Raw genomic sequence first — 16,091 nt, forward strand, 5'->3', positions numbered from 1 at the left:
ACTTGACTTGGAGCTGATGGGTCCTGGAAAAACATACTGTTCCCCAATAAAATTAGAAAAAAAACCAAACTTATCAAATGGTACACTTTATGTGCAGTTTGTCACAGATTGTATGTCCACTATATCCCAATAAAAGTGCTTCAAAAAAAGCGATGCTGAATTTAAAATGCAAATAATGGGATACAATTTTGACAACGTTGTCAGTCATGCAATTAAATCTCAAAACAACACTATATTTTGAAGACAGAAAGTGGAGTAGAAAGAAAGACATCCATTAAATACATCAATTGGACTCCTCTTTGGGGAGTGGAAAAAGAGGCATTAAGAGCTAAATAATAGGAGTGGCCAGATGGCTCAGTTGGTTAGAGTGCATGCTCTTAACACCAAGGTTGCTGGTTCGACTCCCGCATGAGATGGTTGGTATGCCCCCCACCCCAAGTATTGGGTTGTTGGAAAAGTCATGACACATTTTTGCAATGAAAAACATAGAAAAAATATGTCATGAATTTTCTGACAACCCAATAGATTGGAAACGGCAACTGGACTTGGAGCTGAGCTGCGCCCTCCACAACTAGATTGAAGGACAATGACTTGACTTGGAGTTGATGAGTCCTGGAAAAAACAAACAAACACATTGTTAACCAATTAATAAAAAAAGAAAATAATAATATAAAAGAAGCTAAATAATAGAAGAGAAGAGAACAAAAGAGGAGCTTTGGGTGGCCCTAGGATGATACCATGCAGTGTAATTAAATTCATTCTGTCAAACTAAGATCCTGGGGTGGAGGGAGAGGTGGTATAAGGGAAAGCTGGAGGGAGGAAGAGAGAGAAAAAGAGAACTGAAGGGCGGAAGGAAGAAAAATAATGAGGAAAAGAGAGGGGTGTGGGGAAAGACAGACAGACACACGAAGCTGAAATGTAAATGGGTTTTGTAGCGCTGACTGTCCAGTTTGGCTCTGCGGCCGTGCACTTGGCTGAGGGCCAGGCTATCTAAGGGAGCAGTTACATGGTTATCAAATTCTCCTTCCCCGGAGCCTCCGAAAGCTGCTGCCAAGTACAGAAGGGGGTTTCGAAATCCATCCCTTTGTCTCTCTTATTTTCCCTATGACCTGATTTCGTGGTTTCCTCACTTTATTTCTCCCCCGGGGACCTGAAAGCCCCCGCTGCCGACGCTGCAGACGGGGTGGGACGTGGGAGTTAGGCAAAGTGTGAGATGAGGAAAGTTGCTTTGTAGTGGCGTTTTGCAAAGCTACAAATGAGCCCTGAAGGCTGGGATGGACCCCAAGCCCCTGCTGAGAGCCACTCAGAGGACAGGGCCAGGTGCTCAGTGGCCCTTGCCCTCACCTTCCTTTCCCCCCCTTTCCTGGAGCCAAGAGAGGAGCTGGGGGGGGGGACCTGCACCCTCCATCAAGGTCACAGCCTCTTTTTGTGCAGGTCCCCCATTCTGGCTCATCTCCACACCCCCTGCTGGCTCCTCCTGGTCTTGAGAGCAGGAAGTCCACATTCTCCGGGGCCCCCTGAAGCAGCCGCTTTGCTCCTCCTCCGAGGGCATGGCTATTGGGGTCACCTGCTGGGGTGTTGGGGAGCAGAAAGGGGTATGTGTGTGTGAGAGAGAGATGAGAGAGCGAACGCGGCTGGAGAAGGTAAGCCTTGAACTTGGCTTTTGCTAGTGCTTGCTCTCGGAGGCATCGGCAGGTCCCACCCTTTTCAGTCTGGAAATATTTTATTATGATAAAACGAGGCTCCTGGAACCAAAGCAGAGGTCAAACGGGCGGCCAAACGCACCCGGGGATCTTCAGGTGGACAGATGGAAGGAGCCACCAGCGCGCTGAGCTGTAGTCAAGATACATCGCTGAGAAGAAGAGGGGAATAGTCACGGACTGGGGGGGCTGGGGGGGCGGGGAAGGTCGGCGGGCAGCTGGAGACAGTGGTGGGGGAGGGAAGGGGCCTTTTGCTGGCTCCACTGAGTATTACAGGCTCTCTAGGGCGGCCCCTCCGCTCACTCCTTCACCCCTCCCCCCACTTCTTTCTCACCATTTGACCTTTTCTCCTTTGCTCTCTCCCCACTTCTCCTCTCTCTCACTCACTGTCTGGTGTGCTCTGCTCTCCTGTCCCTGTCTAGGTCATTTATGTATGCTTGCACTCCCTCTTTCTACGTCATACGCAAACACTCCTTGACTCTCCCAGGCCTGGGCTGGGTGAGCAGCTCAGTGGGGTGGCTGTCCTGGGTGCTGGGAGCTAAGCTGGCCCCTGCAGGAGACCACAGACACTTTCCCCGCAGTGGACACGAGCCAGGCATTTCCCTGACAAGCTCTCATCAGTGATCACATTGACCACTGTGTCCTTAGATGTCCCTCCTGAACGCAAAGCCCATCATTTGACTTGGTTTATGAAATTGTTCCAGGATTTTTTGCTTTTAGGGATAGGTATAATGAGATTGTTGTCATGGCTCATTTAATCAAATCAGGGTTCAAAAAAAAAAACACCAAACAGCTGTCATTCATCCTATTGTGTCACTCAAAGCTGAGCTCCATTGCCAGGAGAGAGACGGAGCTAAGCTTCCTGGCCACTAGTTACCCCGCCAGAATTCCAACGTCTGCTTACACTTGAGAGCTATGCTGCATTTACAGTTATTCCCAATTTATAACAAAAAAGCTGAGCTCCAACATGTAAGAGGAACTCACCAAGGCCCTAGGTAGTGTGTGTGTGTGTGTGTGGGGGGGAGAACAGGGATGTTTCTTAGTCCAGCCCTCTACTTATTCATTCTTGCCTACTTTATTTTTTTTTAAACGGTAGAGTGTATCCCATGTACAGAAGAGCACATAAAATGTATATGCACATTTAACCAGTACAGTTACGTGCCGCTTATTGATGGGGACACATTCTGAGAAATGTGTCCTTAGGTGACAGCCCACTACTGTAATCGTATCTGCTACACTTTCACACGACGGGCAGCACAGGGCTTTGTTTACACCAGCATCACCACCAACACGTGAAGGCTCTAAGGTGCTATGACGTTATGATGGCTACAATGTCACTAGGCGATCAGAATTTTTCAGCTCCACTGTAAGCTTATGAGACCATCATTGTGTATGTGGTCTGCCATTGATGGAAACGTTGTTACGCAGCACGTGACTGTGACAATAAAACGAATTCCTACGAGCCTATCACACAGGCTAAGGAACAGACCATCACAGGCACCTTAGAAGTCCCGCCCCCATGCTCCCCAGATTCACAGACCTCCTTCGAGACCTCCTTCTCCATCGAGAAGCAACTGCTGTCTGGACTGCTGCATTTATCTCATAGCCCGCCTACCTAAGTCTGTATGCCCAAATAATATTATCGACTTTTGGGGAACCAAATGGCAGTATGTTCCTTGTTAGGGAAAAGCTTTCAGGAGAAGGGAAGCTGAAAGTCCCCAGGTCATAGTTTGGTTTCAGTTCACCTAAGAGTTTCTCAAGGGCCCTTTCTGGGACAGTCTGAGGGCAAGATCATGAATGAGTCCTGGATATCCAGGTCTTACCACACTGGGTGTACCTGGAAGGGCCCTGGTGTGGCCAGGCATTGGTCTTCCCTTAGTGGAATGGGGGAAAGAATGGGGCACTTAATTATTTTTATTTCTAGGCCCACCAGGGCTGTTGGGACATAAATCTCAAGCGTCTTTTGCATTTCTGCAAGTCTTGTCAAGAGACACTAATCCCTTTTGTCCCAGACTATCTTTTCAAGGATCTTTGCGCAGCAAACAGCCTTGGAAGATGGTAGGTAGTGTCTTCCCATCAGACAGATTTGCCCACCGTCCCAGATAATAAAGATAACGGCTCCTTCTGGGGCAAAAGTCAGGCAGGCTTGCTAGCAGTCCCCTTGTGACAGCTCATTTCATGTGTCAACCTTGATTGGCCATGGGATACCCGGATTAAATTTATTTCTGGGTGTGTCTGTGAGGGTGTTATCGTATTCTCTAGCTAAAAACTCCAGTACAATGTGGAATAGAAACAGCGATAGAGGGTATTATTGTGTCTTTCTGGATCTCAGGGAGAAAGTTTTCAGTATTTCACCAATAAGTAGGCTGTTTGGTAAAGTTTTTTGTTTTGTTTTCTCATCATTTTAGTGCATTTATTTACTTTTTCGATTAAAGTTTATTGGGGTGACAATTGTTAGTAAAGTTACATAGGTTTCAGGTGTACAATTCCCTAAAACAATGCAAAATATAGATGATGTATTACAGAATGGTGAAGTTTTTAATGTTATAGATGTACTTTATCAGATTAAGGAAATTTGGAATTTAATTCCCAATTTTCTAAGAGTTTTGTTTTTTATCATGAATGGTGTTCATGAAAGATCAACAATAGTCTCCGGGGGCCTGTCCATTCACCCAAATCGTAAGGCAGAGCTATTAGCAGTGAGTTCCAGGAGATCTTTCCACAAAGCACAGTAACCAGTGGGACCAGCCCAGAACAGCGGCCAGCTTTTTGTCCCACACCCCAGATGAATTGCTGGGCACCCCTGGCAGCTGCCCAGGGACTCTCTCTCTCTCCCTCTCCCTCTCCCTCTCCCTCTCCCTCTCCCTCTCTCTCCCTCCCTCTCTCTCTCTCTCCCTCTCCCTCTCCCTCTCCCTCTCCCTCTCTCTCCCTCCCTCCCTCCCTCCCTCTTTTCCTCCCTCCCTTTAAAGCCTATGGATTTTGTCTTTTTTTGTTTTTTTCCTCCTCTTTTCCTTAATAGGAACTTGAGGGCCACCTGGTGGAAGGTTTTATTCTCAAGGACAATGGAGAGTATGGCAACGGGGCAAAGGGCCTCTTTAAAGCAGCGGAGACAACGGCCCAGGAGAGAGGCCAGCTTCTGCTTCACTGGGACACAGGACCGATTTCCTTATCAACTGCTTCACAGTCTCTGGACCAGCAGCCTTTGCGTGTGGCGTGAGGCAGGCTGAGTCACTTACTTGCTCACAGGCTCCGGAGCTGAGCCTGGCTGTTCACAGGGACCCAGGGATGCCAGCAGACGAGGCTCTGAGGGGCATGTGGCTGTCACTTGAGGGTGGGGGAGGCAGAAAGCCAAGAAAACTGTCAAAGTAAGCAGCCTACTTGCCATGCCAGGGGAAGGTATGGGGGTTCCTGTTCAAATTTCAAGGGGTCCACTCTAGCCACTTTGCATGGATCCCACAATCCTGGGCAGGCCCCCGCTGCTATAGCAAGGGGGCTGCCTCCTTTACCAAAAGGTAGAGGACGGTGCCCAGATGGGACCAACTGTGACAGTTTGTACTGGGCAAGTCCCTTCACCCAGCTGGGCACCCAGCTGGGCTTAGGTTTTTTTTCCTCTACAAATCCCCCACTCCAGGGACCCTCAGTGATGGCCTATTGTCTTCCAAATGCCCAATAAAATAGTCTTGAGGGCGGGCACAGAGGAAAACAAAAGACAAAGCACTGCCCTCCCCACCGCCAGCAGACAGTGGGTGGAACCAGTGCCACACAGAGTCATCCGGGGTCCCCAGGCCAACACTACCAGACCAGTGAAATAGCTGATGATAAATGTCTAAGGATTGTTGAGCCACTCTTACAGAATTGAAGTGGGTCTGTGTGTGCTCATATAGAGAGATCTCTCCAACGTGTAGAGGAGAAAAAAGCAAGGAACAGAACGATGCTAGACTCAGCGTGCTGACTGCATTGCACGAAGCTGCCAATGGCCTACAGGAAGACTTGGCGGAAACTGGTTAAAGGCGCCTCACCTCTGGCTGTTCACAGCCCCAGCGGCATACACGGAAGGTGCCCCCATGCCTTCACTTTCCCCTTGCCTGGGCACATCAGAGCAGAGCTTACACAGATAAGGGTAACATATACCTCCCCACTGCAGCACAACCCACTGCCTTCAGCCGTGACTATTCCATTGTCTTCATGAGCATAAATCTGCCGTTCCAGAAAATTCTTGCTGGGTAAATAACTGTCTTGTTCATTTCAGGACCTTCTCACAAGACTCATCAGCCCTTCAATAGAAAGCATCCACGACAGTTCACCTCATAGGAAACTCATGGCTCTGAACCCCTCACTAGTCCACAGCTCTTATAGCAGGACCCTCAGTGGATCCCAGCCAAGGCTTAGCAGCGAGAGACCCATGAACCAAACTCTCAAACTCTCAGTCCAGTCCGACCTTGGCCTTCCCCACAGAGCATGGCTGAAGCCTCAAGGTGCTCTGTCTTAGCAACCGGCTGTGTTGGGGATGTTTGAGGAGCCACCATGCCACAACAGAGTCATACTAAAACAGGCAGAAGAAAGTTTCTGGGTGGAAAAACAATGAACATGAACAGCGCTTCCTTTTGAGAGAAAGACGGTGCAGAGAGCTTTTCACTTTTCATTTGATATACCTACTTTTACATTATTTTTGCATTATTTGAATGCTCTAACTGTGCACATGTATTACTACTATTACTACTATTTTTAATGCCAATGGGGATTATCTGGTAGTGAGATTATGGGCTCTTACATATATTTGAAAGACATTTTTGGTATTAAACGTTTTTATGAAAAAAGAGAGGCAGTGGTCGATAACACCAGCTGTCTCAGAAAGGGAAGAACTTAAACATCACTAGTTTTTTTGTTTTTCACTTTAACAACTTAAAAAAATATGCATACAGAAAAGGATACAAATCATAAGTGTACAGTTTAATGATTTATCACAAACTGAACACACTCACATCACCACCACCCAGGTCACGAAGCAGGTTACTAGTACCCCGAAGTCCCCTGGGTCCCCATCCAGGCACAGTCCCTCCCGCCTCCCCTAAGGTAACCACTGCCTGGAATTTTGCCATCACAGTGCTGAAATCATAAAGTATGTGTTCCTTTTCCATTAGATTCTTTTGCAAAACATTAAGATTGTAAGATGAAGCTACTTGATTGCAAGCACCAGTTTTTTTCATTTTTGTTGCTATATATAGCCCGTACTATAAATATACCACGACGTACTTATCCATTCCACTGTTGATGGCTATTTGGGAAGTGTCCTATATGGGCTATTATGAATATTCATGCGCATGCCTTTTGAATATGTACCTAGGAGGGAAGCTGCAGGGTTATAAAATGTGCATGAGTCCAATTTTAGGAAATGATGACAAACCGTCTTTCAAAGTGCCCCTAACGACCCCCAAGCAGTGTGTGAGTTCTGACTCTTCCAGTAATATTAATAGCCATTTGGTACTATCAGTCTTTCTAAGGATTAATGAGATTGAGCACCTTCTCATATGTTTATTGGACATTTAGATACGGTATATCCTTTAGTGTTTAGTGCCTTGCTCATTTCTTTTTATTGGGTTGTCAGTATTTTTTTTTTTGTAGTTCTTTATATATTCTTGATGTGAGCCCTTCGTCAGTTATAAGTATTGAAAATATTTTCTCCCACTCTAGGGCTTGCCTTTTCACTCTAAATGGTGTCTGTTGAGAAACAGAAGTGCTTTCTTATCATTTAACCTGATTCATTAATATTTTCCTTTATGGGTAATATTTTATATTTTATTTTAAGAACTTTTTGCCTATTTTAAGGTCATCGAGATGCCCTCTTATTTTTCACATTTTACCTTTCACATTGCGATGTACAAAAAAATCTGGAATTTATTTTGTGTATAGTGCTAAGTAGTGGTCAAGTTTAATTTTTATCCTTAAAGCTCCCCAGTTGTCCATAGGTGCATGAGTGTGTTCCTGGACTTTATCCCACTTTATTGTTTTATTTGTCCATCCTTGTGCCAATTTCACACTGCTTTGCTCTTTATAATTAGTCCTGATATTTAGTAGAATGAATTTTACCATTTTGTTCTCTTTAAGATTGCCTCGGCCAATCTTGTTTCTTGGTATTTCTGTATAAATTTACACACACACACACATACACACACACACACACAATGTGTGGGGTTTTTTGTATTTACATTTGCAATAACAGTTTTCATCTCTTCCTTTTGAGCCTTGTAATTTCTATTTCTTGATCTATTACACTGGCTAGTTTGAAAACTACAGTGTTGACTATACTCAGGATGATGGGGACCCTTGCAGATAATGGATATCCCTGTCTCAGTGACAGTCCCAGGGAAAAAGCTTTCACTATTTCGCTGTGATAGCATTCTATGATGCTAGCTTTATACTTTTTGAAGATACTACTAACCAGATTAAGGAAGCTCCTTCCTACTTTTCTGTGAGATTATGTTTTTGGTTTTTCAATGAATGGATGTTGAACTTTATCTAAAGCTTTTGAAGATACGTTCTTTCTTTCCTTTATCCTTTTAAAATAGTGAATAATATTGATTTTCATTTATTTCAATTCCTGAAATAAACCCACCTTGTCTGTCCATACACTCTTTTCTTTACATGTTGCTGAGTTTGGTTTGCTTTTGTTTAGGGATTTTGCATCTACATTCCTGAGTGACTTAGCCTTTAATTGTTGTGGGTTTTTTTTTTTCCCTAATGTTTTGTCAGATTTTAGCATCAAGAGTATGCTGGCCTTACAAAACAACTGTGGAAGTGTTTCTTTGTCTCTGGAGAAGCTTGCATAACAGTTGTGTTAATTCTTCCTTAACTATTGGAAGAATTTACAGGAAAAGCCATCTGGGCCTAAAGATTTTTTTGTTTTTGGTGGGGTGGTGGGGAGGGAAAGATTTTTAATTTTTCAGTTTTATTTTGTATCACATAGAAGACTATTTAGATATCTATTTCTTCTTGTGCCCATTTTGATCAAATATATTGACATAAAGTTGCTCATAATACTCTCTTATTATCTGCTTAATGTCTTCTGTATCTATAGTGACAGGTTTATTTTGGATTAAATATTCTGTAACATGGCATTTCCCCATCTATTAGTGTAAGAAACTGCTAGTAGGAATACAGCCAGGTTGGGGCACACAGAATCCTGACCGCTCCTCAGACACACCCACACTCGGTGACAATGCAGATTTCTGTTTCTCACCCCAGAATTTGGGACCAGCAATAGGCAGGGTGTGTTTTTAAGCTCCATAGGTAATTCTGATGGATAGCCAATTGAACCATCAATCTAAACCCTATTTCCTTCTCCACATTTGAAAGATAGGGTGCAGGAAAGGTGGCTGAGGAAACACCTTTAGGATTAGGCCTCTTTCTTATCCCTGACCCTGCCTCCTGTCACGGGGGCCCACATGCCATGACCCAGGGGGGCCTCCAGCCCGCAGGTGTCTGCCGAGGGGCTTATCCCGTCAGGCCTGATGCACTTCCTCTTGTCTGGTGCCTGGTACCTCAAGGCCAGCAGCCCAAATGTCCCCGAATGTCCTAATTTGGCTCTGTCCTCCTCAATGTTCTGACTCCCAGCACGGAGTTTCGAGAGGACTAGCAAATGTTGGTTTCCACTATGACACAAGACCAGTAATGACCTCTAAGAAGCCAGTCACCATGCATGCTGGATCCTGTCTTTGTTTTATTATAAGTCATTACTATGACAATAATAGTGGTGGAGCGGCGGGCTGCACGTTTACAAATCACCTGTTTACTATAGAAAGAGAGGTTACCTTTAAAATTAACCACAACAGCCCTAAAGGATGTCACAAAAATGCATATCTACCTCTTAAGAGTTGGGTTAACACTTCCACCTGTATCAGAGGTAGTTGAAATTGTCATATTTCACCTTCAACGTTCAAATAAGAAAAAAGAACTGGAGGACAGGGCAGCAAATCAACAATTTTTTTTACCATAAGCAAGAAGATATGTGGTACAGAAACAAGATCAAAATAAATCAAAGAAAAAATAATCTGCTAACTGTAAACATAAAAAAAAGTGTGCTTTTCTTCCACCAAAAAAAAAATATATAATATTAATAATAATTCAACAGCTGTGCCCCGACATGAGTGGAGGCATTTTAGATTGATAATATAACATTCTACATATAATGCATATGTCACTGTACTCACAGAAGCAAACAGTACTAGGTAGAGAAAACTTGACTCACGTTTTTCCATTCTAACAATTCTTCAAAAGAAGATTTTGTTGGGGAAAGAATTCTGAAGGGCTTTTGGTTTGGGTTTTTGGTTTAGCCTGAAGGTTAAAAAAAACATCTTTTGGGTAAAACACAAAGAATTCCGACACCTTTACTGTGTGTGTACCGTGGGCCGTCCTGGTCCTGCTTTATGGGTCCCCAGTCCTAGCTCCCACTTGGCTTTACAATACAGGCCCTGTGTGAAAATGGAGGTGCAAAATGTGACCCAGGACTACAGAGACTGGGGGTGGGGGAGGGGAGGCTGCCTATTCTGCTCAGCCTTCTCTCCTCAGCCAGGCCTCTCCCCAGGCAGCAGAAACCTAAGATGACTCCAGACCTGCCCCGCATGCTGGGCTCAGCAGATGTGCCCCCTGTGGGGAGCCGATAGCCTGCTACTGACCCACCAGCCCCCTCCCAGCGAGGCAGGTGGCCCCAGGGGCTGTCACTGACTCCAGCACCTGACCTTGGACAGCTTCAGCGGCATTTTCCAGCCTGTCTTTGGTCCTGTTTTGCTCTATGCAGTCTGACTGGGTGGGATAGCAGAGATGAAAAAGCAGAGCATCCTCTTTCTGTTTCCAAGGTTTCCTTTTGGTCAGGAGCTCGCACCCACGTCAGGCCCCCAGAGGCTCAGGTTTCCTGGGTGATCATGGCGCTGGGAGCAACCTGACCATTCTCCAAAAGGCCTCCAGGTGGACCCTATGGTACTGGGTCGCCCTGCCGGCCTGAAGGAGGGGTTCAGGGCAGCAACAGGGATGCTTCCCTTTTAGATAAGAGAAAAATAAGAGAACAGAACAGAAAAGAAGAAATGGGCCCCAACTCCCTCCCCTTGGCCATGGGTCTGAGGGAAGAAAATTGCCAGGGAATTTGAGAATTACCCTCGGGGAGCTAACACATAAATAGTTACCGAATAAAATGGAAACAGCCTTCTGGGGGTTTTCATGTCTAGGTATCTCCAGACACATTTAAAATGAATTTTTTAAAGATAGTGTCTTTTGTTCAGGCCCATTCAGTGCCAAGTTTAGGAAGGTTTCTTTCTCCCAAACAGAGCTGGAATCACAGTGAAAAGAGGGTCAGGTGGCAATAACCCTACAGTTGACAATATGGCACTTTCACTTGTACTATCTCATTTGATCCTTACTCCAACCCCATTGGGCAGGCAGGGCAGGTATTATTCCCAACTGAGAGATGAAGCACCAAGGCTTGCAAGGTCTAAGCAAAACTGCCCAGGGCAGAAAGCGGCCCGTGAGCCTGGAGGCCTGGTCTCCTGGTTTGGTCCTGCTGCCACTGTCCCATTGCCACCTCGAATTCATTCTTGGCAAGTGAGCTGTTCTCTGTGGCCAAACACACCTGGAATGAGTGGGTTAACTCAGCACGTCTCAAACTATCTTGAGGATGGGCAGGGTGGGAAGGTGAAAGGCCTACAACACCGTGAGCTCCCGAAAAAGCCAAATGTCTCCGATGAATGAACACAATTAGAACTGAAACGGTTCTCTGGAGAAAGCTTTGAAATCTCTGACCGGCCTGAGTCCTAACTGCAGTGGAATCCATGGGAATGTTTATATTTAACATTTGAACACAATTCAACAACATTTTGTTAAATACATCTTGAGGGGGGAAGAGCAGAGCAAGGGCAGAATCTGAGGTCCCCGTGAGTCCTGTGGGCCACAGTGATGCACAGGGCACCTCTGGCTTCCGGCAGTCTTTGCCACACACGTGGCCCAGGAACGACGGGGGCTTCACGCTAACGGCCATGCTGCCCGTTGGGAATGAGGCGCCGGTCAGCCCCGAGGCCGTTCTTCAAACCGTCTTTCTCTTTGCCTGTGGAGGCCTCTTCCTTCTCCTCTTCCTCATCCTCTTCCTCTTCATACTCGTCTTCATCATCGCTCCTCACATCCTGGATGTTCTAGAAAAAGGAAAGAACGGCTGTAAGTGACAACCTTCCAGCAAGTCTTTTTATTTTATTTAAAAAAAAATTTTTTTTATTGGGGAACAGTGTGTTTTTCCAGGACCCATCAGCTCCAAGTCAAGTAGTCGTTTCAATCTAGTTGTGGAGGGCGCAGCTCAGCGGCCCATGTGGGGATCGAACCGGCAACCTTGGTGTTGTGAGCAGTGTGCTCTAACCACCTGAGCTAACTGGCCGCTCTCAGCAAGCCTTGAGTGAATAAACAAATAGGCTCAGTTTAGAGCTATGGCCCCTTCAAAGAAAACCCAGTATCCAAACAACCACGCACTCCCAGGATAGAACCTATCATGAGTCCCAAAACAAACCTTAACTAACATAAAGAACTGAAGCTTCTTTGAACAAACTATGCAAAGTATGTTTCTGGTCACAACTGAATTAAACTAGAAGTCAATATCAAAAATATAATAGGAAAATCTCAAAACACTTGGAAATTAAACCACACACAAATAATCAATGGATCACAGAGTAAGTCTCAAGGGACATTGGAAAATATTTTTAACTAACATGAAAATACATTTCAAAATGTGTCGAATGTAGCTAAAACAGTGCCTATAAGGATATTTATAGCATTAAATGTTTATATTAGATAGGTTTCAAATAATTTGAGCTTTCACCTTAAGAAACTAGACAAAAAGAAAGCAAAATAAGCCTAAAGCAAGCAAAGAGAAGGAAATAATAAAGATAATAAATCAATGAAATTGGAAATAGAAAAAAAATAGAGAAAAGCAATAAAACCAAAATCCGGTTCTTTGAAAAGTTCCACAAAATTGATAAATCTCTAGTAAGTGTGGCAAGGAAAAAAAGAGGAAGGCACAAATCACCAGAAAATAAAAAGGGGAAATGGCTATTGATACTGCAGTTATCACAAGAATAACAACAGGATATTACAAACAACGCTATGGAGGTAAAACATTTGACAACTTACATAAATGGACCAATTCCTCAAAAACTACAAACTACCAAAATTCACCCAAAATGACACAGGTAACCTCGATAATCATATACCTATGAAAGAAATTAAATTCATAGTTTACAATTTTCTGAAAAATAATATCATCAGGCCCAGATGGTTTCACTGGCAAATTCTATGAAACATATAAAGAAGATATAACACCAAATCTTCACAATGCCTTCCAGAAAACAGAAGAGGGAAAACATCCCAATTTTTTTAATGAGGCCAGAATTACCCTGATACCAAAAACAAAGGCCATATAAGAAAAGGTAACTACAGAACAATACCTCTAATGAAGATAAACATAAAAATCCTCAAAAAAATATTCCAAATCAAAACCAGCAATGTATATAAATAATTGTACATGACAACGAAGTAGGATTTGTCCCAGTAATGCAAGGCTGGTTCAATATCCGGAAATCAATGAATGTAATCTATTTTATTAATAATCTAAAGAAGGAAAAATATATGATTAGATCAATGGATGCAGAAAATCATAGGACAAAATTCAATATTCATTCATAACTTAAAAAAAACACTTCTCAGCAAAGATTAGAAACTAACATCATACTTAATAATGAATGACTGAATGCTTTCCTCCTAACATTAGGCTCAAGGCAAGATGACCACTTTCACGACTCCTATTCAACACTGTATTGGAAGTCTTAGTCAGTGTAATAAGGCAAAAAAGAAATAAGTCATACAGATTGGAAAGAAAATGTCCGCATTTGCAGATGACATAATGTATGTAGAAAATCCCAAATAATCTATCAAAAAACTTAGAATTAGTAAATAAGTTTATCACTAAGACTGCAAGATACAAGATTAACACACAAAATCACACACAAAATCACACACACACACACACACACACACACACACACACACACTTGATTTCTAAACACTAATGTAGTAGGCTGAAAAATGTCCTCAAAGATAATCAGTCCTAATTACTGGGACCTGTGAATGCTACCTTCTACGGTAAAGGTTTTGGAAATGTGATTAAGGATTTGGGGATGAGAGGCTTGTCCTGGGTTATACAGAAGCGCCCTAAATGATGCCATCACAAGTATCTTTATAAGAGAGGCAGAGGACGATTTGACACAAAGTAGAAATATGAAGACAGAGGTAGAGATTGGAGTGATGTAGCCACAAGCCAACAGATGCTGGCAGTCGCTAGAAGCTGGGAGAGGCAAAGAACAGATTCTCCCGTAGAGCCTCTGGAGGGAACATGGCCCTGCCACACCGTGATTTCAGCTCAGAATTGATGATAGACTTCTGGCCTCCAGAACTGTGAGAGAATCCATTTCTATTGTTTTAAGCCACCAAATTTGTGGTAAGTTGGTACAGCAGCCATAGGAAACTAATACAAATAGCAATGTTCAACTAAAAGCTGAAATATAAAAATTAGTAACATTTACAATAGTTTCCAAAAAGAAAATACTTATTTTAAAATAAATTTTAAAATACTATAAAGTAAATCTAACAAAGCATGTATAGGAACTGTATGTAAAACCTTCAAAACTCTGATGAAAGAAATCAAAGATCTAAATAATTGGAGAGATATACTATGTTCATGGGTAAGAAAATACAACATAATGAAAATGTTAGTTATCCCCAACTTGATCTATAGATTCCATATAATACCACCCGAACTCTCATGCAGATTTCTTGTACACATAGACAATCTGGTTCTAAAATGTATATGGAGAGGCAAAGGAACTAGAATAGCTAAAGCAAATCTGAAAAAGAAGAATAAATTGGAGGACTCAAACTACCCAATTTTAAGACTTACTATAAAGTTACAGTAATCAAGGCTGGATGGTATTAGCAAAGGGATAAACCCATAGCTGGATGGGACAGAATAGAGAATCTAGAAATAGACCCACACACATATGGCCACTTGAGTTTTGACAAAGCTGCAAAAGCAATTCAGTGGAGAAAGGATAGGCTTTACAACAAATGGCTGGAACAATTAGATAGCCAGAGGCAAAAAAATCAAACTTTGACCTAAATGTCATATCTTACACAAAAACCAACTCAAAATGGATCATAGATCTAAATATAAAATGTAAAACTATAAAACTTTTAGGAAAAAACCCATGACAAAAAACACAGTCTATTAAAAAAATAAACTTAACTTCATCAGAATTAAAAACTTTTGCTCTACGAAAGAAACTATGTAGAGAATAAAAAGATAAGCTGCAAACTAGGACATAATACTTGCAAATCTCCTATAAGACTTGTATGCATAATAAAGAATTCCCAAAGCTCAACAATAAGAAAAAAAAACCCAAACCAATAAAAAATGGGCAAGAGATACAAAAATAGGCCCTTCTTCAAAGGGCATACAGGATGCAAAACAAGCAAATTAAAACCATGATGAGATACCCCTACAAATCCATTAGAATAAGCTAAAGATAAAAACACTGACGATGCCAAGTGCTCACAAGGATGGCGAGACTAGAAAGCACGCTTCTTCTTTGCTGATGGAAATACAAAAAGGTACAGCTTGGAAAACAGCTTGACAATTACTTACAAAGTTAAACACACGGTTAGTGTATGTCTCAGCAATTTTACCCCTGAGTATCCACCCCAGAGAAATGAACACTAGGTTCAAATAAAAACAAATGCTTATAACAGCTCTGTTCTTAATTGTCAAGCATGGGAAGCAACCCAAAGGCTCCTCAACCAGTAAATGGATGATAAACTGGTCTGTCCGTACAATGAAATACTATTTACCAATAAAAAGGAACAAACTATTGACATTTATGAGACGTTGGATGAATCTCAAAGGCATTATGCTGAGTGGAAAAAGTCAGTTTCAAAAGGTCACCTCCTGTGTGACATGCTAATGTACTTTAATGACATTCTTGAAAAGACAGAACTGTAGGGACAGAGAACAGATGAGAAGATGCCAGGAACTGGGGTGAAGGAAGGGGTTACTTGGGGTGACGGAATTATTCTACATCCTGAGGATGGCGGTGATGACACAAATCTACATATTCATAGAACTGTCTATCAACAGAAAATAAGTCAATTTTGTTGATGATAAGTTTTAAAATAAAACTTGGGGGCCGGCCGAGTGGCTCAGTTGGTTAAGAGCTTGCTCAAGAGTGCGAGCTCTGAGCAACAGGGTTGCCAGTTAGATTCCCGGCCCGAGCAGAGCTGCCGCTGAGCTGCCAACAGGTGGCAGGATGGCTC

At 43.1% G+C, this 16,091-nt stretch overlaps 1 protein-coding gene across 2 annotated transcripts in view; it reads right to left on the bottom strand.

The window, feature by feature from the left end:
- Positions 1-9,411: 9,411 nt before the first annotated feature.
- CERS3 (ceramide synthase 3) overlaps positions 9,412-16,091 on the bottom strand; it is a 110,283-nt gene continuing 103,603 nt past the window's right edge. For both annotated transcript variants that reach the window (XM_019637839.1, XM_019637838.1), the window contains exon 11: positions 9,412-11,875. In XM_019637839.1, coding sequence (XP_019493384.1) covers positions 11,714-11,875 — 162 coding nt within the window. In that variant the 3' untranslated portion in view covers positions 9,412-11,713. The remainder of the gene's footprint in view (positions 11,876-16,091) is intronic.

Source organism: Hipposideros armiger, unplaced genomic scaffold (assembly GCF_001890085.2).
Source record: "Hipposideros armiger isolate ML-2016 unplaced genomic scaffold, ASM189008v1 scaffold_35, whole genome shotgun sequence".
NCBI classification, from domain to species: Eukaryota; Metazoa; Chordata; class Mammalia; order Chiroptera; family Hipposideridae; genus Hipposideros; species Hipposideros armiger.